The 25,592-nt window shown below is 38.9% G+C and overlaps 1 protein-coding gene across 2 annotated transcripts in view; it reads left to right on the forward strand.

The window, feature by feature from the left end:
• Positions 1-903: 903 nt before the first annotated feature.
• LOC121289829 (RNA/RNP complex-1-interacting phosphatase-like) overlaps positions 904-25,592 on the forward strand; it is a 61,468-nt gene continuing 36,779 nt past the window's right edge. Inside the window, exons 1-2 of one of the 2 annotated variants that reach the window (XM_041209716.1) lie at positions 904-1,023; positions 1,226-1,279. In XM_041209716.1, the coding sequence (XP_041065650.1) occupies positions 1,251-1,279 (29 nt within the window). In that variant the 5' untranslated portion in view covers positions 904-1,023; positions 1,226-1,250. The remainder of the gene's footprint in view (positions 1,024-1,225; positions 1,280-25,592) is intronic. The other variant, XM_041209715.1, reaches the window with a different exon arrangement.

Genomic DNA, 25,592 nt, shown 5'->3' on the forward strand with positions numbered 1-25,592 from the left:
ACTTGTCACATTCAATGTCCATTTTTGCAACTTCTGGTTCTGTCTAAAGAACTCTACTATCCTTCAAGACTGATCTTTACAGTATCCCTTTAATTAGTTGAGCTGAAATTGACTGCTGTGTGTCATAATCACACCTAACTGGTTAAGAAACCCAGAAATCAGATGCAACAGTGGTTGGGTTAAAAAGCCTGACAGACTGCTGGAACATCCACGTTCCCAACACAGTCAGGCTCACCCGCTGCACATGGGTCTAAAAATTAAAATTCAGCCCCGTAAGTGCTACACTTACCACATCTCTGACCCTAGCCTCAAATGGCACACACTACCACAAAATATAATTAACGTTTTTTTAAAAAATCTATAAATTTACATTTGAGTGAATGCACTTTCACCATCTCTTGAGGAAGTTCCAAATAATTTAACTTATTCAGCTGCCTTGATGTTTTTTTGAAAAGGAAGAATGTGCAGGGTTACGGGGAGAAGGCAGGAAAAATGGCACTATGTGTGAAATGCTCATTCCGAGAGCCAGTACAGACACAATGGGCCATATGTTCCCCGCCACCCCCGCTTCTGCGCTGCAACGATTCTCTAAAGCAGTCTTGGTTAGGAGCCTGTAATCGAAGTTGTTTTACGGTTGTACGTTGGTTTCTGCCTTGCCGGCCTCTTGAACCCTGCTCACAACAACCAGTGCGGCAGCATTTGCAAATTTTGAACAAATCCAGCTGGGTGTTTTCACACAGAAGCGCACGTGCTGTCCAGCGTTAACTTTGGGTCCAAGAACACCAGTCCGCCGGAACAGATTCACCGGGAGATCAAACCTTGCAACTGCCCTGCCCCGCCCCCCACCGGACCCGTTCAGCCTCACTCACCGCGTCTGCGCTGTTCACGCACCGTATCATATGGCGTCAGCTCGCACATGCGCGTCCTCATGTTCTGGAAATTTCTTTGGTGGGGTGTTGGTGTAGGGGCTAGATCAGGAGCAATAGTTGTATATTACTTCAGACTTTATATTAAAAATCTGGGGTAGGTTTCCTCTCATTTTTCCGCTAATTAAAGATACAAAATTGGTATATAAAAAACCTTCCATATTGAACTTTGGAGGTTATAAGCGCAGTCACTGAGATGATTTTTGTATGAAAGGATCGAGGCCTGGTCTGTGGTGCCTGTTGACTGAACAAAATCGAAGTTAAAACGTTTAACAGCGCGATTTTTCTATTTGCTGCAGTGACTTTCATCGGCTCCTTTAAGCCATGGTGAAGAAGAATACGGTTCCTGATGGGTAAGTATGATCAGACTGACTTTAGACGGATTTAGTTACAGGACTAAATATTAGGTGAGTCCATGCCTAAAATGTCGACCCACGGGTAAGTAGGAGACCGCCGCCATGTTAAGCGGCGCTTAAGCACAACAATTGGTAAGTAAACAATGCCTTCAAAATTGTAAGTATCACGCTTGCGAATTTCACGTTTTTGGAGGATAAATCGTACAAGGTGGTATATATACGTGAGTGTGTGCGCGTGTGTGAGTGATCCGTATATTGTGCAGAATAAAGAGTGCACCGCTGATTCTTTTAGGATTGCACGTTCATACACACCCCTTTAAGTGCTAGGCAACAACATTTTATGTAAGAACTTGTTTGATCCACAAAGTACAAAATCTGGCACGTAGCAAATCCTGGCTCTTGTTGAAAAACGGAAAGATTTAATGTTGTACATCTGCAATGCAAATAACCAAGTTAAATCGTCCCCAAACGATGAAATCCGACTTTTAAGTTTTCGAAATTGAGTATGGTATCATTTGAAAAACAATGATACCTAGAGGGGACAGCAATTAATATGCAACCAGAGATTGATCAACTTTATTTGTAATATTTGACTGAAATGAAGATCTGCAGCTTGCCTGGTTTTTATTCTTAAATCCGTTAGTTAAAATAGAATTAGATTATGGAGGATTGATTAGCTATCCAATCTTTCAAAGCATAATAAGAGTTGAGATAAAAGATGTATCAAATAAACAGTTGACAGTTTTCAATAGCTTTTTAATATTACAGTCCACTGCACCTGGTCTTGGGAAAGTGAAAGCAAAAATGGATTTCCTTTGCCATTGGTTAGTACAGATGGATTTCTGTTGCTGTTGGTTTTGTCCAGAAGTGCCAATAACTGCAATAACCTTTAGTCAGTGGCAGTTCTATGAAGTGTTAATTGTAAAATTATTTCTTAAGTATTGATGAAAATTGTAATCTATGACATCTTTTTTGAATTGAAAAAAATTGTTATTAAGAATAAAACAAATAAATTGCTATGATAATATAGTGTAATAGTAAAAAGGTTTGCTTAGGTTTTCACAAACAGTGGACATTTTCAGCTTGTAATTTCCAGCTATTTTCTTAAAATTTGATTTTTTGTACTAGTATTATAGTTTAGGTTCTTCCCCAGTACTTACTGTCAAGTTCACTGTCATGTATGGGTGAACAATTAATCACTTTCTGATAAAACAGTTTACAGAAAAGTCTGCAGGATACCATTTTGTAATGTCACCTTCCAAAGTGAAAAGTAACTTCCAGATCAATGCATACAGGCAAGCACTATTGACCAAATTATTTGCTGGCAAAGTAACATACAGAACAATAAAACAGATTAAACAGAAATGCCAGTCAACAAGAATCATTTGAATAAGTTTTTGATAAATGACATATTGAATTTGCAGTTTCCTGCAGCTCTTGAGATTAAATGTTATACATGGGTTTCAGTTTGTTCTTAGCTCAGAACTGAAAGCTAGTGCTCAGCGCTGTGATTTTATTCCACAGCATTGCTTTCCAACTAGCGTAACTGAACTCTTTTTACAAACTTCAAAATAATTAATGTTATGAATTGTTAACGGATGCAAGTTACAACTTCCTTCATGTATTTTCCTGCCCACCTGGGACTGGATTATATGCTAATTTGCTAATTGCTGATCAGTCAGAGGAAGAACATTTCTGTCAGACTATGCACCGTCTGGACATTTTCCCTTACTATCCGTGGAAATTCTTGTACCAACTGTCTTTTCCTACAGACTAAATGTCTTGCTATTTTGTAATTTAGCAATTTCTCCATTCTACACTGGTTATATTTTCTTTAAAAAGTTTGAACCTGTTAACAATGTTCATCATAATGGCACTTGTGCATGAATGAAATAACTGACTTATGGAACTGAATACAAAAATCAAAAGAGGTCTTTATGTTTGGTGATATCCAAAATACAGACATGTTCAAAAATTATGTATTCCCTCTTTTAGGATATTAATCCAAGACATATATTGAGGAGATGCCTCATCCTCTTGAGAATTTGAAGCAATGCCTCAACAGTAAATAACATAACCAGAAATTCAATCTGAAGCCTTCCCAGTTGCCAGTCTTAATTATAGAAAATAGCTGTCCTGAAGATCCATGAAAAGAATTGTAGGCTGCATTTCATTCTTTTTCTTTTGTCATGTCACTGTTCTTGCAAGCTTTAAGCTTAGTGTAAAATGCCATTTGTCCTCTACAGTGAAGTCTGAGACAGTGCTTATTTATAAAGGGAAACATTTTACACAAGGTCAAGCCACATCTTCACCTTTCCTGAGCAGATGTTGCATTGCAGCCTATCTGGCAGAGAAACCAAATCCATTGAGAAAATTGGTTCATGGTGTACATTGCCCATAAATAGCTTCAAAGCACTGAGTAGCTCAAACTAAATGATCACCTTTCCTCTAGATAACCAATGCAATATTAGATGAAGCACAGTGTCTACAGGGAGATATGTAATTGAGCTTTTAAAATAATTTTGGCTTTAATTTGCAGTTTTCAAAGCTGCCTCCACAATGTACTTTCACACAAGTTACTCTGATTAATGAAGCAATAAAATATTCAGAATGTGGGGGAAAACTGCCATTAACACTTGTCTGAATACTGACCTCACTATTGCTTGTACCCAATGTAAAGTAAGTTCCTGCAAAGGTAGCTTGGCTTTCTGAATAAAGCATGTCTTTATCCTGTGCTTGAGATTTGTTGATGCTGTTCTATTATAGTGCATTCATTTGAATTTGTTCAAATGATGTTCATGTAGGCTGGTCAGATACATCACTAGATTCATTCATTGCAAGACATTTGCACAGCTCTGGATTTCTGATATAGTTATCAAACAAATGAGCCCTGCAATCTGACTTGTAACTGAAATTGCTATTCATTTCAAGAATGCAATACAATTTACACATTGTAGGCTTAAAATGGAACAATGCTGTGTATATTATATTGTACGCTGTTCCTGTCCTTGTAAGACAATGTAGCCCCTGATGTACTGTTAACAAGAACTTTGGAGATTTGTTGGCATATGTATGGTGTAGTGCAAAATTCCAGTTTTCTATGCTATTTTTATTCCTGAGAATTGGGTGATGTTCACATGGTCGCTTTTATTTATCATCCCCAATTTTGCATATAAATAAGTTGCTCATCATTTGATATGTCACAAGGTGTCTGCGTGATGTATAAAGGAGTGATTCCTAACACTGAACCAGAAACCACCAATGCACAAATGGGCCAGATTGTGCCTGATCCTGAATGCTCAGTTCTGCCCTGATGACTGTCGATGCAACTGCATGTGGGCACAAAATTTACCCCCAGAAGTTGTGGTATCAATAAATACAGCCTTGTTAATTGTTAGATAGTATCTAACTTCAGGAAGGCACTGAAATCATTCCTTGTGGCCACAGGGACATAACCACCTTTACACACAGATAAACTCAGCTGTTGAATAATACATTTGGTGTTCGTGATATTCTAGCCCCGTCTTTATGAAACCGCATAATGTCTCACCAACATTCGGGAAAATTTTTAAAGTTATACTTTCATATATAATACAGTATACAGTAAATTCAAATCAATAATTCTGGATTGCTGCATTCGTAATATCTGAATGTATGATTATGCTTTTAAATTAACATACCAAAACAGTTGAATTAGATTGCATCTACAACTTGTCTATAATTGGTGTTGTTGGAGGTAGGCAGGTAATGTGCCGCACATATGAGACTATTAATTGCTTGGAATTTAAGAGTGAGGAGATGGCAAGGCAAATTTGCAAGGTTAATTGAGACTTGAATCACAGCTTCCTGTTTGGCCAATTATGAATATTTATCAGATAATTGTTGTTTAATGAGTGGCATGTTAGCTCTGTAGTTCAAGTTCTGCCTCACTGCTGTCATTAATTCGATTTTTCACATTAGTTTTTTCACATTAGCTTCAAAGCGTATTTCTCGTCCCATAAAATATATAAAAAGTGCAGAGTCTTTTCTAGTATTGCAACTCTGAAATATGTCCACTTGTGCTTTTGGAATTCACATCAACCCTATCTATCTCCATCTCTGTTGATCCACAGTGATAATAAATTACAAAATGTTTCACTGCATCTGATTTTGTCAACCAGTACATGTAACAATAAGCAAAATAAACTCATACGCAGCCACAATTAATTTTGGGGTGCTTGTGTCCGTCTGCACCAATGTGCTATTGTATTCAAATCAAATGTTTAGTCCTCTGATTAGCTGGAAATCAGCTCCGAACACACATTTTTCTCCCCTGCAGCCAGTTAGAACCAAATTAAATTTAAGTGTCAGATATATAATATTTGATGCTTCAGACATCTGAACATAATTGCCATAATAGTGGAATTGGTGAGTATGAGAGGTAAAATCTCAACTACAAATCTCAATTTGATTAACTTGTAAATGTAGTTCTGGAACACTAATTTGGGGAAATGGTGGCTACATTTTGGGAATTGGTGTGACAAACAGTTTTTGCTGATCAACCATGAAGATTAGATTGTCTTGAAATTGGGTGGTTATTAATATTCATAATGACTCGAGTTGAGTTTCATGAGTAGACATGAGGCAGTTCAATCTTCGGATGGATGATTTTGCTTTTTAAGTTACCTGTTCTCCGAAACAATTTGAATTAGATCTAAAAGTTGTTAAACAATGTTAATTAAGCATATTTGTGCATAATTGTATACATTTATGAAGTTTATAATGTTTGTAAAGCCAATATTTATTGAGACTAAAAGCAAGAATAAAACTTAGTGAGGAAATCGTACCTATTCTGAGATTAAGAATGTGATGTAATCACCCATTTGATCAGGAAGGAAGTATGGTCTATTAAAGGCAGCAAACTGATTTTCAGATGATCGTTCAGTTAATGTTTTGATTCGCTATCAGTATTCTCCCTTTGACAAATAGTTATCTAATTTCTCAGACATTGCTTTCCAAGTGTCACGTATAGGGTTCCAAATGTTTTTTATCTTGTCTAGATAACAGATCAATGGAATTGAGTGAGCATAATCTATCTTTCTTTGTTTCCCAAATGTTTAGTTGCCTTTCTTTAAAAAAGTGCTGTCTCGGTAGTTTGTGGTGAAGCATTCGGTTCATTTAAACCTCTACATGAATCTTTTTTTAAAAAGCCTTGCATTCATATAGCATGTATCGCAACCTCAGGATGTCTTAAAACACTTTATCTGTTACCAATTTACCAAACAGTGGGAATAATCTCTCTTTTTGCACTCAAAGCCTTTCATAATTGGATTCTCTCTTGATACCATGCCCTCTGCAATTTCTGCAAGGTTTTGGTATGTTTTGTTCAGTTGCTCTCTTGTCAGATGCCAAGAATATTGAGACTTTCCTAGCATCAATCATTCCAGCGTTGTGGGTATCTCTACCAACCACAAGTTATTGGAGGAAGGCACATAGATAAGGAAGAGAGATATTTACCTTGAGTACCAAAGACAAGGATAGTGGATACGTTCTGGACTTGCTGCTTTTGAGTTGGGGAAGCAACTAAAGCATATAACCAGGCTCTAGTAAGCTATTTCAGACAAGTACATTCAAGGAATATGAGAGGCAAGCAGGAACCTAATATTGCTAATGGATAAATCTGTTGATAAATGTAAGGCCTTAAAACCTGCAGGATAAATGCAACAAGAACAAAGTAAACAATTCTCTGAACTGTATAGAGAAATCAAAATTTGAAAAATTAGCAGAAAACCATTAATCTGAATTTATGATTGGACAGAGGTAAGATTAGGCTTGCCAACCAGAAAGGGACACAGCTGTAAAAACGACAAATTCTGCCAATATAGTTTGAGAGGAAGGTACAACCCTAAGGGGCCCCATATAGAGCTGAACATTAAGTTGAATAGGAGATCATAAACATAATGGCTACCTGGGAAGTTATTTAAATTCATGACAGCACTAAAAATTTTTATATCCAACATGAAACATATGTTGTGGATGTAACTGAAAGTTTGTCCTTAAGTGAATTTAGATTATCTGAAAGTGCTGCACAGCCATAGACCTGAGGATTGAATGAAAAATACCCCAAAGTACTTGGGAGGGGAAAAAAAAGAGCAGGTTTGTAAAGAACTAATGGTCGTTTTTTTTTAAAAATTTAGTAAATATTTGGCCCCAATGGAATTGAAATAGGCGAGTATAATTCCTGTATTCAGGAAGGACATGTATTAGTTTTGTAATTGGGAAAAGAAATACAATATATACAACAGATAATGGCCAATGTTGCTTTAGTAAGGATGGGCATTGTCCAATGGTTTTGATCAGATGACATCAAAAATAAATAGGGGAAACAAAAACGTGATCTCAATTTGCAGAAGGATTTACGCTATTGCACAAGACAGTCCAGTTTGAAAGGGAGAAGAGCAGGTCCAAGGCTAGTATTTTAAATTTAAGTAAGGGCAACTGTGAGGATGGAAGTTAAGCTAGCTGAAGTGAATTGGGAAACCAGGCTAGAGGATAGATCAATAGAGAAGCAGTGGCAGACATTTTACGGAATATTTCAGAATAAGTACATTCCTACTAAAATTCTAAAGGGGGAGGACCTACCATCCATGGTTAGCTAAAGATGTTAAGGCAAGCATCAAAGTTAAGGAAAAAGCATACAACTGCGCAAAGATGAGTGGCAGGACAGGTGATTGGACAGAATATAAAGAATGGCACAATGACTAAAAGGTTAATCAGGAGAAAGAAATTAAGAGTATGAAAGGAAGCTTGCTAGAAATCCACAAACAGATAGCAAGAGCTCTACAGATATTTAAAAAGGAAAAAAGTAGTGAGTGCTGGTCCTGGGGGGGTTAATAGATAATAAGGAAATGCTGGAAGAAATGAACAAATATTTTGCTTCTGTGTTTATTATAGAGGCTACAAAAAACATTCCAGTAGTAGCTGTAAATCAGGAGGTGAACAGGGTAAAAACTTAGTGAAATTGAAATCACCAAGGAAACAGTACTGACCAAATTGAGCTGTGGGACCTGATGGACTACATTCTAGGGTCTTAAAAGAGGTGGCTAATGAGGTAGTCAATGTGCTGGTGTTAATTTTTCAAAATTCGCTAGATTCTGGAAAGGTTCCATCTGATTGGAAAGTAGCAAATATAACCCCTCTATTCAAGAAGGGAGGGAGGCAGAAAATGGAAAACTATAGGCTGGTTAGCTTGATATGTGTTAGGGAAGTTATTAGAATCAATCGTTAAGGAGGTTATAGTTGGGTACTTCGAGCTCAATGCAGTCAGGAAGAATCAGCATGGTTTTGTGAAAGGAAAATCGTGTGTAACCAATTTATTGGAGTTTTTTAAAGGAGTAATGTGCAGTGGATAAAGGGGAGCCTGTAGACGTACTGTACTTGAATTTCCAGAAAGCATTTGATAAGATGCCACATCAAAGATTATTATGGAAACTAAAAGCGCATGGTGTAATGGGTAACATTAGCATAGTTATAAGTTTGGCTGGCAGAAAGCAGAGAGTATGCATAAATGGGTCTTTTTTCACATTGGCAGGTTGTGACAAGTGGAGTCCCACGGGTCTCTACTGCGGTCTGCAATTTACATTAATTACTTAGATGAGTGGAATGAAGACGTGGTAGCTAGGTTTGCAAATGACACAGGTAGGGAAGCATGTTGTGAAGAGGACATGAGGTTGCAGATGGATATAAGTTGAGAGAGTGTGCAAAGATCTGGCAAATGGAGTTTAATGTGGGAAATATGAAGTTGTTCACTGGCAGGAAGAACAAAAAAGCAGAGTATTGCTTAAATGGAAAATGGCTGCATAATTCTGAGGTGCAGAGGGATCTAGGTGTTCTAGTACATGAGTCACAAAGTTAGTATGGAGGTACAGCAAGTAATTAAGAAGTCTAATGGAATGCTATCCTTTATTATGAGAGGGATTGAACACAAAAGTAAAGATGTTATGCTTCAGTTATACAGGGCATTGGTGAGACCACACCTTGAATACTGGACAGTTTTGGTCCCCTTGTTTTAAGGAAGGATATAAATGTATTGAAGGAGGTTTATACCTAGATTGATACCTGGAATGAGTGGGTTCTCTTATGAGGAAAGGTTAGATGGACTGGGCTCATTTCCACTTTAGTTTAGAAGAGTGAGGGGTGATTTAATTGAAGTATACAAGATCCTGAATGGCTTTGACAAGGTGGACATCGAAAGGATATTTCCTCCTAAAGGTGAGTCCAGAACTAGGGGGCACTGTTTAAAAATTAGGGGCTGCCCTTTTAGGACAGAAGTTTTTTCTGAAGGTTGTGCAACTTTGGAATTTTCTGTCTCAAAAGATGGTGGAGGCAGGGTCATTGAATATTTTTAAAGCAGAGAGGCAGGGGAATCAAAGGTTATCGGGGTTAAGATGAGAATGTGGAAATTGAAACACAAGAAGATCAGCCATGACCTTATTGAATGGCAGAGCAGGCTCAAGGGGGTGAATATCTACTCTTATTTTTTATGTCAATGGATAGCTAGGGTTACGGACTGGTGGAAGTGGGATTAGCTATAAGCAGAGCTTGTTTGAAATGGGGAAAGTTAATGCAATTCAGTTCTGTACTGTAGTTTGCCCTGTTCATGGGGTATAAACTTGATTTGCTTCCTTAATGTGAGGTAACCTCTGCCATTCAATAAGATGACGGCTGAACTTCTACGCCAATTGCACCTCCCCACCCTATACCTAAATCTCTTGATTCACCTAGTGCCCAGAAACCTATTACTCTCAAGCTTTGAATTTTTTTTTAATTTGCTCAGCCTAATCACCCTTGAAAGTGTTGGTGAGCCACCACCTTGAACTGCTGCAATCCGAGTTGTGTAGGTATATCCATGGTGTTGTTAGGAAGGCAGTTCCAGGATTTTGACCCAGTAATGAGGAATGCAATATAGTTCCAAGTCAGGATGGTGTATGACTTTGAGGGGAACCTGTGGTAGCTGGTGTTTCCATGCATCAGCTGCTTTTATTCTTCTGGGTGGTAGTGGTCAAGGGTTTGGAAGGTGCTGTTGAAGGAGCCTTAGCGTGTTGCTGCAGTGCATCTTATAGATGCTATGCACAGCTGCTACAATGTGCTCATGGTGGAAAGGTGAATGATTAATGTGTTAGATGGGATGCTGATCAACTGGACTGCTTTGTCCTTGATGGTGTTGAACTGCATGCGTCCAGGCAAGTGGAGAGTATTCCATCAGACTTCTGACTTGCACCTAGTAGATGGTGGACGGGCTTTGGGGAGTCAGGAGAAGAGTTACTCGCTGCAGAAATCCCAGCTTCCGATCTCCTTTTGTAGCCACAGTATTTATATGGTTGGTCCAGTTTAGTTTCTAGTCAATTGTAATCCTCAGGATATTGAATTCTCTCTCTTCCCCCCCCCCCCCCCCCCCCCCCCCCCCGGCCAGAGCATCAGTGATGGCTGGTTATGCTCGCTTATTGGAGATGATTGCATGGCATATATCTTTCTACTTATCAGCCCAAACCTGAATATTGCCCAGGTATTTCTGCATGTGAACAAAGACTACATTATTTGGGGGTATACTCATTGACTGAGCATTCACAGCCCTCTGAGTTGAGAATTCCAAAGATTTATAATCCTGAGTGAAGGAATTTGTCATCTGTTTATTGGTTGCCCCCTTATCCTGGGGCTCTCCAGGCAGGGAAAGCAGCCTCTAAGCATCCACCCTCTTAAGCCCTCCAAGAATTTTGTATGTTTTAATGAGATCATCTTTCATTCTTCCAAACTTCAGAGGATCTAGGCTCTTTCTACTCAATCTCTCCATGTAGGATAGCTCTCATCTCGGGAATTGATTTAGTGATCCTTCATTCACTAAGGCTCACTATTTCCAAAATATACCAGGTGTAGTTTCACCAAAGCCCTTTCATAAACTGTTGGTTCTTTCTAATCAAGTTATGATTTTTTTTACCTGTGTCCTGTTACCACATCCCTAATAGATTCTAGTATTTTCCCTACTATTGATATCAGGCTTACCTTCTGACCCTGTTTCCCCCTCTGTTTTCTCTCTTCCCCATTTGTTGAACAGCAGAGTTACATTTGCTGGAAGATCCAAAGCAATGCATCCACTATCTTTGCAGCCATCTTTATTTTTATTCCAGCAGGTCCATTGAATTTGGTTTTTAGCCTGATTAATTTCTCCAGTATTTTTAATATTTTCATCTTAGGCCACTGGTTCCCCATGATTTGCAGTAAGTTTATCTTTCTACTGTGAAGGCAAACATAAAATATTTATGGTCTCCATTTTCCATATTCCCTATTATAATTTCTCCTGTCTAAGGGACACATGTTTACATTCTTGTAAAAGCTCTTACAATCCGTTTAATATTTCTTGCTTGTTTACTCTTGTATTCTATTTTTTCTTTTCAATTTCATGGTCATCTTTAGCTGGTTTCTAAAACCCTCCCAATCCTCAGGCTCACTAATTTTTTTGCAACATTTATAAGCCTCTTTTTTAATGTATTACTATCCGTTACAAAGATGAGATTTTGGGACCGTGTCTTTAGGCTAAAATGAAGGAGGGGGTGGCATGTGACTTGTTCTGAATTCTGCCCAACAAAAGACCTGGGTGACGTGGCTGTTAAAGATTAAAGGGAGGTGCGGTTGTTGCTGGAAAGAAGGTATGTGTTCATATTTACAGACAATGGCAGCCGCATTTCAGTGGTTAGACTGGTAGCCTCCAAAGTCCCACAAAAATGTTGAGAATGTTGGGTTGCAAGCAGTTATGCGTTAAACTGTCCATTTACTTCCCAAGATAAGAGTTGGGGTCTCAAATGGTAGCTAATCAGCATTTCTATCTGGATACAAGGTCTGTGAGATTCATATTGGCATGGAGCTGGGCTTTGAGAGGAAAAGGATTCCTAAGATGTCCCTGAAATTTCCAGATACAGGTAGTCTGCCAGGATCCAGGAGAAAGAGCAGCTAGAGGCCAAAAGTCTCCATGGTTCACTATGTAGGAAGGCGGATGAGAGCTTGAGCTTGGACTGGAAAGGCCAAAATCAAGAGGATTTGAAATGAAGCTGGAAGATTCGCCTAGCTTTTGCTAGGAAAAACACGCTGTAAAAGATTATTCTGGGGTTAAAATTTACCAGGCTGGAAAAGAAAAGAAACAAGTAAACCCTCAGGAGCTAAGAATCACTTTGGACTGGGTCCAGGAAAATTTGACTGCTTGAGGGAAAGTATCCTTGTGAAGTGGGTTTTTTAATTATGTTAAAAGTAAAAGGGGAAAGTTCTGTTCTGTAGTTTATAAGATGCCTACAAAAATAGTGTTTAGTTAATAGTGCTGTTAGTCTGTTACAGTAAAAGTCTTAATGTGAAATCTTGTCCTTTCAGCTATCAACTAGATGTTCAAACTTCTTTTTTAAATTATGTATCACTTAATTTCCAGAGTAATTCCTTATATGAAACCTTTTGACACAAAACATTATATAAATGGAAGCACTCATTTATAATGCGCTTAGTTTTATGTACCTGTCATGGTTTGACCTGTTTTCCAGTTCATCCTTTCTTCCTCTGCCAGCCTCCACTATACCCCCATGCCTGATCACCACAAATAATCCACCAGAAAATATATTTGAGTTTAATCATAGTATTTAAGCCTCGGGCAGTAATTCATACCAATCTTAACAGACCAAATGTATTTAACCTTGCATGATTGCTTTTTGCCTTCTGAACCTTTGACTGCACTCTGGTATTAAGTTTGTCTTGGAAAATCTAAACAATAGGACAAAAAAAGAATTTGAAGGATAAGAAACTGGAACATGAATCGTTATTCATGGAACACTAAAAAAAAATCTGACTACTTAGCATATTAGGTGAACATTGCAAAGAATTTATTAACAAAGTAGGCCTAGGCTATGATACAATTGTGGCATTGTTCAAACCAATTGTTGAGGCAGTCAAATTACTGCTGAAGTCTGCAATGGATGTAGCACTGTAATTAAAAGTTATCAAGCCTTCTGACCAGCTGTCAAGTAAACCTTTTGAGAAACATCTTATTGGGTAAATCGTACTTTGAAAATTTCAAGAAGCACCAATGGAGTCTTAACCTTGCCATTCTTGGTTCTAAACCCTCACCTTTACTTAGCTTTTGTTTTGGCCTTTTCAAAAAGGTTTAATACCAGTAAGCTCTTTTCCAGGAGCTATTAGATACTAGTAGGAATGATGGAAGGGAGGAGAACCCAGGAAGAAAAGACCTCTCTTGTCTTGCAGGGACTTCAATTCATTGCCACTCCCATTGGAAACCTCAGTGGGATATCACATCAAAATAGAATTAGTTTATTCAGGGGTGAGATATTTCCTGGGCAAGCTACTTTACTTCATGGACATTGTCCTAGTTTCCAGAGCAATGAATTGATTTGCCAATTTAGAAAGTCTTAAATGTAGTGGGTTCTAGTTCCTTGAGATAGAAGTGCTTGCCAAAGACCGTACATCATTTTCAATCACAAAACTGAATATTTTTGGTCTTATTACTTGTTAAACTGGAATAAAAGGCCTATACCTGGATCTAAATACTCCAAACTTTTAATATTGATGGAAAGATTAGAGAAGGGAAGGTGCCTATTAAGGTGGTATCAGTTGCTGGATTCATTCAACATGATGGCTGCTCCCATAATCCTTGAAGCAATATAGCTGCTACGACTATTGGTGGAATCTTCAGGAGCCATGTTTTGCAGTGACAGCAATTGTGGCTCTCTAACTTTCACGATCATTGATAACTGCCAACTTTTGTTCTTAAATCATGTACCAGTTCTGTTTCTTAACGTGCCATTGTATTTCCTCCTTTGTCTCCTCTTGCTCTGCTGCCCTAAATTTTGTCAGTCACTACCAGATTTAGATTTGCTTTGGGTGGTAAGGAATCACTTTCATTCTCATGCTGTGGTATATATTTTAGACTGAATCTGCACAGAACTGCATGTGTTGCAATGACCCAGAAAAGCTCCACATGTGTTTCCACTAAATGTAACCTCACCAGAGGGATCTTAATGAGGTTGGAAGATCTGTCATATATAAGGTTCAAACCCTGTAATGCTAAACAGCTAATTGTGGCCTTCATATGCACAGAGCATCCAATGATTTCTAGGTTCAAAGAAGCTGAATCTCTGTCTAGATAACAGCACGGGTATCAAATCAGTTCTGGCCACCAAGAAGCAAAGGAAACATTCAAGTGCTGGATGGTTGTGGAGAAACGCCATAAGTTAAACCTTGAGATTTGGACGTTTCAACCTTGAAATGAGGTCAACAACAATTAGGGTAAAAGTAAAATTTATGGGGAGCAGGCATGCAGTTTCCAGCTAGTAAAAGGTAAATTCAGGGCTGATACCTTTTTAAAAAAATACTTGAGTGGCCAACTAACACTTGGAATGTACTTCTAGTTAGAGTAATGAAAATACAGCCCTGGGATCATTTAAGAAACAATTAGATGCAGTGGAGGAGGAGAATTAGGGTCTTTGTGGGTGGATGAATTAAGATTGGCAGAATGGCATTCCTTGTCTGAAAATATCTTGTGATCCTTGGATAACATTGATATTCATTGTTTTGTAGACAAAGTTGATTTTATCAAAGTTTTGTTAACCTCATTTGAAAAAAAAGTATCACTTTGATGACAGAAGAATGCAGCTGGAATAGGATCTTGGGGAAATGCATCACTCTTCAAAAATTGATAAATTTGAAGTACTGGAAGACATCGTTAATTTGGATTTAAGGAGATTAAGGAACGGGAAGGGAAATACATTTTTCAGTATGCAATACAGGTCACCAATCAATAGCGATGGAGAAGATAAACAGACAAGCCAGCGATGTGTGTGAATAGTAAAGAGATATGCAAAGTTTTATCGACTCCAAGAAAGAATAACATAAGAGCGCTACATCTCATCATTCTGGATTGGCATGTAGAAAAGGAGTATTGTTTTATTTCTCTTGGGGCAAAGTGGATGAATAACTGATGAAAGGAGGGAACAGTTGGGAAGTAGCAACCAGAAGATATTTTCACTGAAAATATTAACAAATAATGTTAAGATTAGGATGTTCATTGTGGTAAGGGGTCTGGCCCAAATTAACTGGACAGAAAAATTGGCAAAGGCAAAATACTGCTGATGCCAGGAGTCTGAAATAAAAACAATGCTGAAAATACACTAGCAGGATCTTTGGAAAAAGAAATAGATAGCATTTCAAGTTGGTGATCTTTCTGAAAGGTTTTTGTTTCTGCAAGGATGTTGCTGGACCTGAGAAATTATTTATTGATCTTAATTATGAATTTTTTAATCTTGTTCCTAATGAGATTAAAAAGTAAACTTAAAATTATCAGAGTAGACTTCTTTGGGTAAATGGATGTACTAACCTGAAACTTAAATGATAAAACTGGAGCTATTAATACTCTAGAAAATCAGGATAAATACTGGTTTTATGGTGTATGAAAATGGAGATTGAGGGCTAAAAATGAATGTAAAAAGGCCAGAAAATTGTATAAAAGGGCTTTTTTAAGCATTTTAAAGGAAAAATAATTAGGTTTAGACTTAGCTGCAGGTATGGTGGATATATTAAATATTTGGCAACTGGTTATGGTGGAAGGGAGATTAATGGGGTACTAGCTGTAGTTTAGTGGTTGCACCCACCTCTAAGTAGATTGTGGGCACACTAGAGACTTATATATCATCTAGATGTGCACTATAAGGGGACTACTGAACTGGAAGTACATTGAATTAGAGAAAACTTTCGACATGGGTAGATAATTGGTTAGGCAGAGTTGGGGTAATGGCTATGTATTCAGTTGGTCGTATGAGACTAGTGATGACCCCCTAGGATCTGAACTGGCTTTGGGCTGTTCGTATAGGGACCTGTATATCCAAATTTGCTGAACGTGCAACGTGAGGTGGCAGAGAAATTAGTGTAGATGGGAGCATAAAATTGCAAAGGGATGTGGATAGATTGAATGGGAAAAAACTGGCAGGGGAAGTGTGAAGTTGTTCACATTAGACCCTAGATAGATCTAAGTATGTTCTAAGTGATGGGCAAAGAACTATAGAAGAACAGAGATGTATAGGGATTCATGTACAGAAATCACAAAACTGGTTTATAGGTACATAAACTAACTTAGAAGGCCAACGTAATGTTCCTCCTCATTTCATAGGATGGAGTACACCGTGGTGCGAGTTATAGTTATAGAAAGTTTGTTACATCCAGGCCACCATTTTCAATTTTGGGTGCCATAACTTAGGAAAAATGCAATAATGAGAGCGGATTGCATAGATTAGGCTTGCATTCCCTCAAATATAGTAGAGTGGGAGTAATCTAATTGAGGCGTTTACGATTATTAAAGGATTTTGTTAGGCAGATAGAAACTACCTCCTTGGTCAGGGAGTCCGGAACAAGGAAATTTTTTTAAATTCAGGAGTCATGTCATAAAGCACTTCACAAAACAGGTAGTAAAAATTTCGCACACCTTTTTTCCCCCAAAAAAGCTGCTGAGGATAGATGAATTGAAAATTTCGAAACTAAGGAACAGATTTTTGTTGTACTAGGTATTACAGAATGGTTTCTGCATTGAAGGAGGCCATTCAGTCCATCATGTCCATGCCAGCTCTCTGAAAGAGCAGCTCGCTTACTTCCACTTCCCGGCTTTTCCCCATATCCCTGCATACCTCTTTGCTTCAGATAATTACCCGGTTCACTTTTGATGGCCTCCACCACACCCGGGCAAAAAATTCCAGGTACTAACCGCACACTTCCTTTGTCAATAACCATAAACTGGTGTCCCCTGGTTCTCAACTCATTCTGCCAATGAGAATATTTCCCACCTAACTTCTTTGTCCAGATCCCTCATGAAAACCTCTATCAAATTCCCTCTTAACCTTATTGCCGAAGAGAATGACTCCAGTTTCTCCAATCTGTCTATGTAGCTGAAGATCCTCATTCCTGGAACCATTCTCATGAAGCTTTTCTGAACCCTGTCCAATGCCTTCATATCTAAAGTATGATGTGCAGATTTTGGGCACGCTACTTAAGTTGGGGCTGGACTAATTATCCAACAAAATCCTGTAATTGTATTAACCACCTCAATTAGATTACTCCTACTCTACTATTTTCGAGGGGATGTAAGTCTATCCGTTGCATCTCTCCTAAAGGTATGGTACCCTAAACTGAATGTAACTAAAACTTTGTACAGGTTTATCATAACTGTACGCCACTTTTTTAATAAAGCCTAGGATCCTGTAAGCATTATTAATTGCTTCCCTGCCACGTTCAATGATTTGTGCACATATACCTCCGAGGTGTCTCTCCTCCAGCATCCCCTTTAGAATTGTGTCTTTTATTCTATATTGCCTCTTGTTTTTCCTACCAAAATGAATAAATTTATTTTTATCTGCATTAAATTTCACTTGCTACTTGTATGTTTATTCCACCAACCTGTCATAAGCCTGGTATTAAGGGATATGGAATGCACTTGGGTATATGGAGTAAAGATATAGCTTAATCATGATCTAATTGATTGGTGGAACGGATTTGAGGGGCTGAATGGCATCTTGCTGTTTTTGTTAGAGATACTGTCTTTCTGGTGAGATGATAAACCAAGGCCCTGGCTGCCAGTTCAGATAGAAATAAGAGATCCCATGACACTTCACAGAAAAGCAAGGGAGTCCTGAGGGAAGTTCAGGCCACAATTTTTAAATCCTCATGCAAAGCGGACTGGGAACTAGAGAATAGCTATTGTAACACCTCTGTAAAAGGGTAAACTGGGCAGTCATACGGTCAGTCTGAAGATCAAACATTCAAGATGAAATTAGCAAACACTTAGACATATGAGCTGATCAAGAACAGCCAGCATAGATATATTTATGGCAAGAAATATTTGAAATATTTAATGAAATTTTTAAAGTAATGGCTGGATGGGTAAAGGAAAGCCATGGCTGTAGTGTATTGATTTTCAAAGGACACTTAAGGTACCTCACAGAAGGCTCTTACAAAAAAAAAGGAAATGGAATACAGATAGAAGGTTGGTAGACAGGAGAGTAGCAAAGGATATGGACAAATTGTTATTCCTTGAATTCAAGCATTGTTGGAAGGTGATATATTGGGGGATTTATGTTATTAACCTTTGTGTATAAAATTTGGTGACCCAAAAGTTAGTCCTTTTAGTTTTTTGCAATCCACTATAAAAGACTTGGAGGATGTTGGATAACAGAAATGGGCAGGTAAGCGCCAGGTGCAGTTGGAAAACTCTTGGAAAGAAAAATACAGAATTTGAGTGTGAAACTCAGTTGAACTGTGTGAAGGAACAGACCTAAAGGTTCAAATGCTAAGTGTGAATCCGTTAAAATGACCAATTGTATTTGGATTTTATAAAAATAAGCATAAAGTACAACAAAAATAAAATGATAGATTTGTATAAGATAATGGTAAGGCCACAGTTGAAATTAAGTCTTGCGTTTCTGCAGTGTTATTCATTATTTTGGTCCATTCCAGACAGTTGAAACACTTTTCGAAGTATAGTCACAGTTGTAATGTTGGAAGTGTGACAGCCATATTACACACAGCATTGTCCCACAAACTGCAACAAAATAATGACTAGATCAGCTGACAATTGAGGGATAAATATTGATCAGGATTCTGAGAAGAACTCACCTGGCTTTCTTTAAAATCATATTGTTGGATCTTCTAGGTCCACTCGAGCAGATGGGGGCCTCAGTATAATGTCATCTCCGCTAGAGAAGAACTTCCTCAGTAATAGAGTGGTGTTTTATTGTTTTTGTGCTTGAAGATAGTCACCAAGCAATCCAATAGGGAATTCAGAATGAACTTTTTCACTTTGAGTGGTAAGAATGTGGAATGTGCTACCACAGGGACTGGTTGAAGCAAATAGATGCATTTAAGGGCAGACTGGACAAGTATGTGATGGAGAAGAGATATGATGGTTATAATGGTCGATTTAGATAAGAAAAATGAGATGGAAGTGGAGCATAAACATGGGCATGGACTGGTTGGGCCGAATGGCCTGTTCTTGTGCCATATATATTTTATGAATGCTTTACTTTGTAAGATGGTTATATTTTAAATTGTTTCCTTTAATTCAAGGTAAAATGGACTAGTTTGGAGTGGGTTGGGGGTGTGACCTACAAAAATGCCTGGAAACAAGCCTATATGACCTGGTTGCCATAGGTACAGGGGCACAGGTCAAATTTATTGAAAGTAAGATGGCAACTTTTAATATCTGGACACACAGGAGGAGGTAGCTGGCCTTACTGCTGCCTAGACTCTGGGGCAGTCAGACTGGCAGTTTTGTGGATGAAGACCAACAATAGGTGCTGCTATGCTAAGCAGAAGAAAAGGGCTGCTTTTGAATTAACAACCAAGCAGAGCTCTGAGTGCGGAACCTATGTTCAAGGAAATAAGGATTGTGAAGAGTTAAGACCATGAAATCGCCAGAGGGTACCTTGCAATGGGAAGTCCATTTGATTATGCTCAAAGGATTGAGTGAAGGGGACTTTGTTCCAAAGGACACTGGAAGATTAACCCTGGTAAAGCAGAAAGTAGATATCCTGTTACAACCAGGAGGACCTTTGGACTTTAATTGCAAGAATAAACCTCTGCAGAGAATGGGGTGTAATGGATAAACATGGTGTGCAGTCTTTGGTTGTGCTCCAAAGTTAATAGGGAAAGCCTTTCCTGTAGTTTAGTGTTTTGGTTGCCTGTTTTATAATAAAAACAGAATTACCTGGAAAAACTCAGCAGATCTGGCAGCATCGGTGGAGAAGAAAAGAGTTGATGTTTCAAGTCCTCATGACCCTTCAGCAGAACTGGGTGAGTCCTAGGAGAGGGGTGAAATATAAGCTGGTTTAAGGTGGGGGGAGAGAAGTGGGAGGGGGTGGTGTGGTTGTAGGGACAAGCAAGCAGTGATAGCAGATAATCAAAAGATGTCAGACAAAAGAACACAGGTGTTGAAGGTGATATTATCTAAATGAATGTGCTAATTAAGAATGGATGGTAGGGCACTCAAGATATAGCTCTAGTGGGGGTGGGGGGGCATAAAAGATTTAAAAATAATGGAAATAGGTGGGAAAAGAAAAATCTATATAAATTATTGGAAAAAACAAAAGGAAGGGGGAAGAAACAGAAAGGGGGTGGGGATGGAGGAGGGAGTTCAAGATCTGAAGTTGTTGAATTCAATATTCATTCTGGAAGGCTGTAAAGTGCCTGGTCAGAAGATGAGATGCTGTTCCTCCAGTTTGCGTTGGGCTTCACTGGAACAATGCAGCAAGCCAAGGACAGACATGTGGGCAAGAGAGCAGGGTGGAGTGTTAAAATGGCAAGCAACAGGGAGGTTTGGGTCATTCTTGCGGGCAGACCGCAGGTGTTCTGCAAAGCGGTCACCCAGTTTACGTTTGGTCTCTCCAATGTAGAGGTGACCGCATTGGGAGCAACGAATGCAGTAGACTAAGTTGGAGGAAATGCAAGTGAAATGCTGCTTCATTTGAAAGGAGTGTTTGGGCCCTTGGACGGTGAGGAGAGAGGAAGTGAAGGGGCAGGTGCTGCATCTTTTGCTTGGGCATGGGGAGGTGCCATAGGTGGGGGTTGAGGAGTAGTGGGTGATGGAGGAGTGGACCAGGGTGTCCCGGAGGGAACGATCCCTACGGAATGCGGCCGGGGGGGGTGAAGGGAAGATGTGTTTGGTGGTGGCATCATGTTGGAGTTGGCGGAGGATGATCCTTTGAATGCGGAGGCTGGTGGGGTGATAAGTGAGGACAAGGGGGACCCTATCATGTTTCTGGGAGGGAGGAGAAGGCGTGAGGGTGGATGCCCGGGAGATGGGCCGGACACGGTTGAGGGCCCTGTCAACGACCATGAGTGGAAAACCTCGGTTAAGGAAGAAGGAGGACGTGTCAGAGGAACTGTTTTTGAAGGTAGCATCATCGGAACAGATGCAACGGAGGCGAAGGAACTGAGAGAATGGGATGGAGTCCTTACAGGAAGCGGGGTGTGAGGAGCTGTAGTCGAGGTAGCTGTGGGAGTCGGTGGGTTTGTAATGGATATTGGTGAACAGTCTATCACCAGAGATTGAGACAGAGAGGTCAAGGAAGGGAAGGGAAATGTCAGTGATGGACCACGTGAAAATGATGGAGGGGTGGAGGTTGGAAGCAAAATTAATAAATTTTTCCAAGTCCCAACGAGAGCACATTCGTTTAGATAATATCACCAACTTCAACACCTCTGTGTTCTTTTGTCTGTGCCATCTTTTGATTATCTGCTCCTATCACAGCTTGCTTGTCCCTACAACCACACCACCCCCTTCCACCTCTCTCCCCCCACCCACCACCACTCGCATCCCCCTCCCCACCTTAAACCAGCCTATATTTCACCCCTCTCCTTGGATTCACCCAGTTCTGCTGAAGGGTCATGGGGACTCGAAACGTCAACTCTTTTCTTCTCCGCCAATGCTGCCAGACCTGAGTTTTTCCAGGTAATTCTGTTTTTGTTTTGGATTTCCAGCATCCGCAGTTTTGTTTTTATCTGCCTATTTTATAATGTTTAGTCTGTTCATTTTAGTGAGTTTGTTACAGTAAAAGTCTTAACATGGAACCTTGCGTGATCCTTTGAGTTGATTGTGAGGGAATTCATAAGAGTTATAAGTCTCTAGGGGATTGTAACATTTATATAATGCTACGAGTTTCTGTGCCCATGACCTGACTCAGGTGAGAATGCTACCAACTGAGCCACAGCAGATACTGCTGTTAACTGTGGGTAACCCATTGTGGAAGTGATATTAAAGCTTACACCATAGATTTACAAGGATAATTATAAGCAATTTTTTTAAAAACTGGAACTACTCAGTTTATTTCCATTGGAGCAGAGATGACCCAACATGAAATTAAGATGCTTTAAAAATTGTTTCTATGGCTGGAGAGTCAGAAATTTAAAGGAAAAATTTCCTTGTGCTGAGAGTTGCTGAAATATTTGTACCTTTGCCTTGTGGCAAAGGCATAAAAGATTAATACACCTTAAAAGAGAATAAATATTTTAAAGCAAATGAAGATGTTGGGCTGTGAGGAACGAGTAGAGCAGTGGGATGAGTTTGAGAATTTTTTTTTATATACTATGGATTTATATAGACCTGAGTGCCCAATCTCTCATAGTGGCAGAAGTAGAATTCACAATTTTTTAAAAGGGAAACGGATAACTAAATGCATAGTTTATTGGTAGGATAAGTGAGCTGAATGATCTGGGCTTTTGACTTGGCTTTTGGTTCCAACTCCCCTTTACTCCTTTTTTGGCCAATTAGCACTGGTAAGCTAGATATCCATTCTACCTTTTATGTGACAGTCATACAGTCCAGTGCTACCTATAAATCATTTACCTAAAGCAACTTTATTCTCTTTAGTTATTTGGCTGGTTCTTGGCAATCAGTGGTGAAAAAATATCACCAGTTGCTTGTTGCACTTGCCCACAAACTTGATGGGGTTTTGCGCTCGAACTTATTGTGAATAGCCATTTTGGCACAGAGCCCTCTACAGGGGAACAGGGACCTATGTGAACATGACAACTCTGTATCTCCTTAACCAATCAATTTGAAGAACTGTTACTGACGTGCATAGCCTAAACCAGGAAATTGCAAGTTAGAATATTTAATTCAATGCCAAGCCATGTGGAAAAAGTGAGTTAGAGAAATTAAGATGGGGTTGAGAGAAGAGTAGTTTATATATAATGTATATGTATAATATATTTCTATATCTTAAAATCTGAAGAAATGAGACTTCACTTGTTAAAGTTAATTTTTATTACTAGAGCAGTTGACAGTAATTAAAGCTCATTGTGGTGTTTTTTTTAAAATTTGCACTGGAATGGACAAGCCTAACTGTTTAGTGTATCTTGTCAATATAGCACCTGCAGGTTGTTTGGTGTGTTGTTCATTGTGTTTCAAAGCCAAGTTTCTCAATGAAATACTGTTGTTGTGAAGCTTCTGGAGGAGCAGAGCAACTCTGACAGCAACGTCCTGAATTTCCACATTTAATTGCATGTGAAGCTCAGCGCGCACTGTTAGTTCTACCGCAAAATCTGGGCTATTGTTTGTATTATACTACGACATGCTGTCGCATATATATTTAGTTTTCAGGATCCTATTTCCAAATTCTGCAGTATGTCGGTATGCTCATTTGCACTGAGATTGACATGAGGAAAAGCATTAGATTTCTCACTTACTATATTTGATGTTTAATTTTAAAGCAGTTTAACTATAAATCCTTAACCCTATCCTTTTTGAATTTTTTGAAGTTAAAATTGCTTGCAGCTCTTAATTTTAAAAAAATTGCATGTGTTTGAATATTTCAGATTTTCATTTTTATATTCACGTTTCTTTTACTGAAGTTATCAACTGGCAAAATTTCATCTTCTGTATTTGAATACATCAAATCCAGCCATTACAATGTATTTCCTCTATAGGATAACAAGTGAACTTTTACATATATATATAGCTCTGAACCAAATAAAGAAAATCATATCCATTTAGTGGTCAACAAAAATTATACTTCTAGTGAAAACAATACTTTAATATTGTTGTTTGGCAGTACAAAACTTGAGTAATGCTTGAAAAAGAGATATGTCGAAGCTTTTCGTCTTGCACTCATCAGACATTTCAAGAATACCAATATGAACAAATTTATACTGTACATGAAGAGAGTGCTGATTGGTTGGCAAGTGGCATTGCCATGGAGAATGTACCACTGATGATGACTGACATTTAACTGCCAAGCATTGTTTGAAATTTAAACCAGGCAGCTTGACCTTGACTGGTCAAGCATTACTCTCAGAAATGAGTCAGCGTATGGCTGTCACTTATTTTGTTTAGCTGAAACAGGTGCAATGTGTGTATATGTTATTTTCTGTCTGCAAAGAACAGGGCCCTGTGTATTAATATGTAGCTTCCAGCACACGCAAATGTGCCACACTGCAAGTCTGACACTCTTAAATTGATTGTCAGCTTAATACATTGAGGATTATTTAGCCAATATTGTCCAATCGCAAATTCCTATATAATGTTGGACACTTATTTTTTGAATTTTGCAAGCATGGGCTGGTTGGGTACGGTCTGTACCCTTCCCTTTGCAAGCAGTGGCTGGGACATGCTTTTTTATGTGATCTACCAGTCTTTGGGAGGTACGCTTTATTTACCTAGCATCTCACTGGCACTGAAATTCGTATGCCACTTTACACATTTGTGTGATGGGCAGAACACGTTTTTTTGGCTTGATGACAGCATCCTGTTAGTGACAGATACCAACCGTGTTGCTACTGCATAACAGCAGCATGAACCAGCTAGCTTCACTTGCTCAAAGGTTTGGGATTGCATGCCCTTCCAGCGTAATTTGAGGTAGACTGGGCACTTTTCAAGGCCGAAAGTTAAGGCCTTAGCCCCGCTCATGAGTTTGCATGATATGCACTGCAAAATAATCTGATCAGGGTAGCCATTATCCTGCAGGATGCCTTTGATGCTTGCATGATGAGCAAACGGCCGGGCCGTATTTACAAGGTTGCCAGTAAGACCAATCTTTTAGCTTGTGGAACTAAGAATCCAAACGCATATATTGACCAGTGAAGGTAGGCTTGTGGTAGACCATGGTAGAGAAACCACATAGAAGATTAATCAAGCTTAAACATTAAACACATCCCTCTTTGTCAGCCATGGTTACAGAATTGGTTCGTGTTTGGCCATTGAAGAAAATGTTAACATTTAATACCCATAATTGATATCTTTGCTAACAAGCTGAAATGTCTGTTCTTAAGACTTAGGCCTTAAGTCAAGGATAGCTGTGGTTTCCATAGTGACTGGGCTCGAACTGGGGGTGCCTAAAATGTCAGCTGTTGACAAAACTTGCATTTTAACGCTTTATGTTGCCTTTACATGGCATGGAATCTGCATTTGATTTTCAAGATATGTCCCCACAAGATCATGTTTAGTCACAAGTTTCCAGTGTAAAGAGAGAAACAGGTTAACATTTCAGGTCGATGACCTTTCATGAGAACTACCTGGTGATGCTATTTAAATTGGCAGCCTGTGGCGATTTAATCTGTTTTCCACGGAGAAGTGAAAGTCTGGGTATTCATCCTCTAAGAACAGTCATTTCCATAGCTGAAATTAAAATATGTTGAAAATACTCAACAGGTCTGACGGCATTTGTGGGGAGAGAAGCGGAGTTAACATTTCAGATTGTGATCTTTCATCAGGGTTCTGATGAAAGATCACAGATTTGAAAAGTTAACT

The sequence above is a fragment of the Carcharodon carcharias genome, chromosome 17, assembly GCF_017639515.1.
Source record: "Carcharodon carcharias isolate sCarCar2 chromosome 17, sCarCar2.pri, whole genome shotgun sequence".
NCBI lineage: Eukaryota > Metazoa > Chordata > Chondrichthyes > Lamniformes > Lamnidae > Carcharodon > Carcharodon carcharias.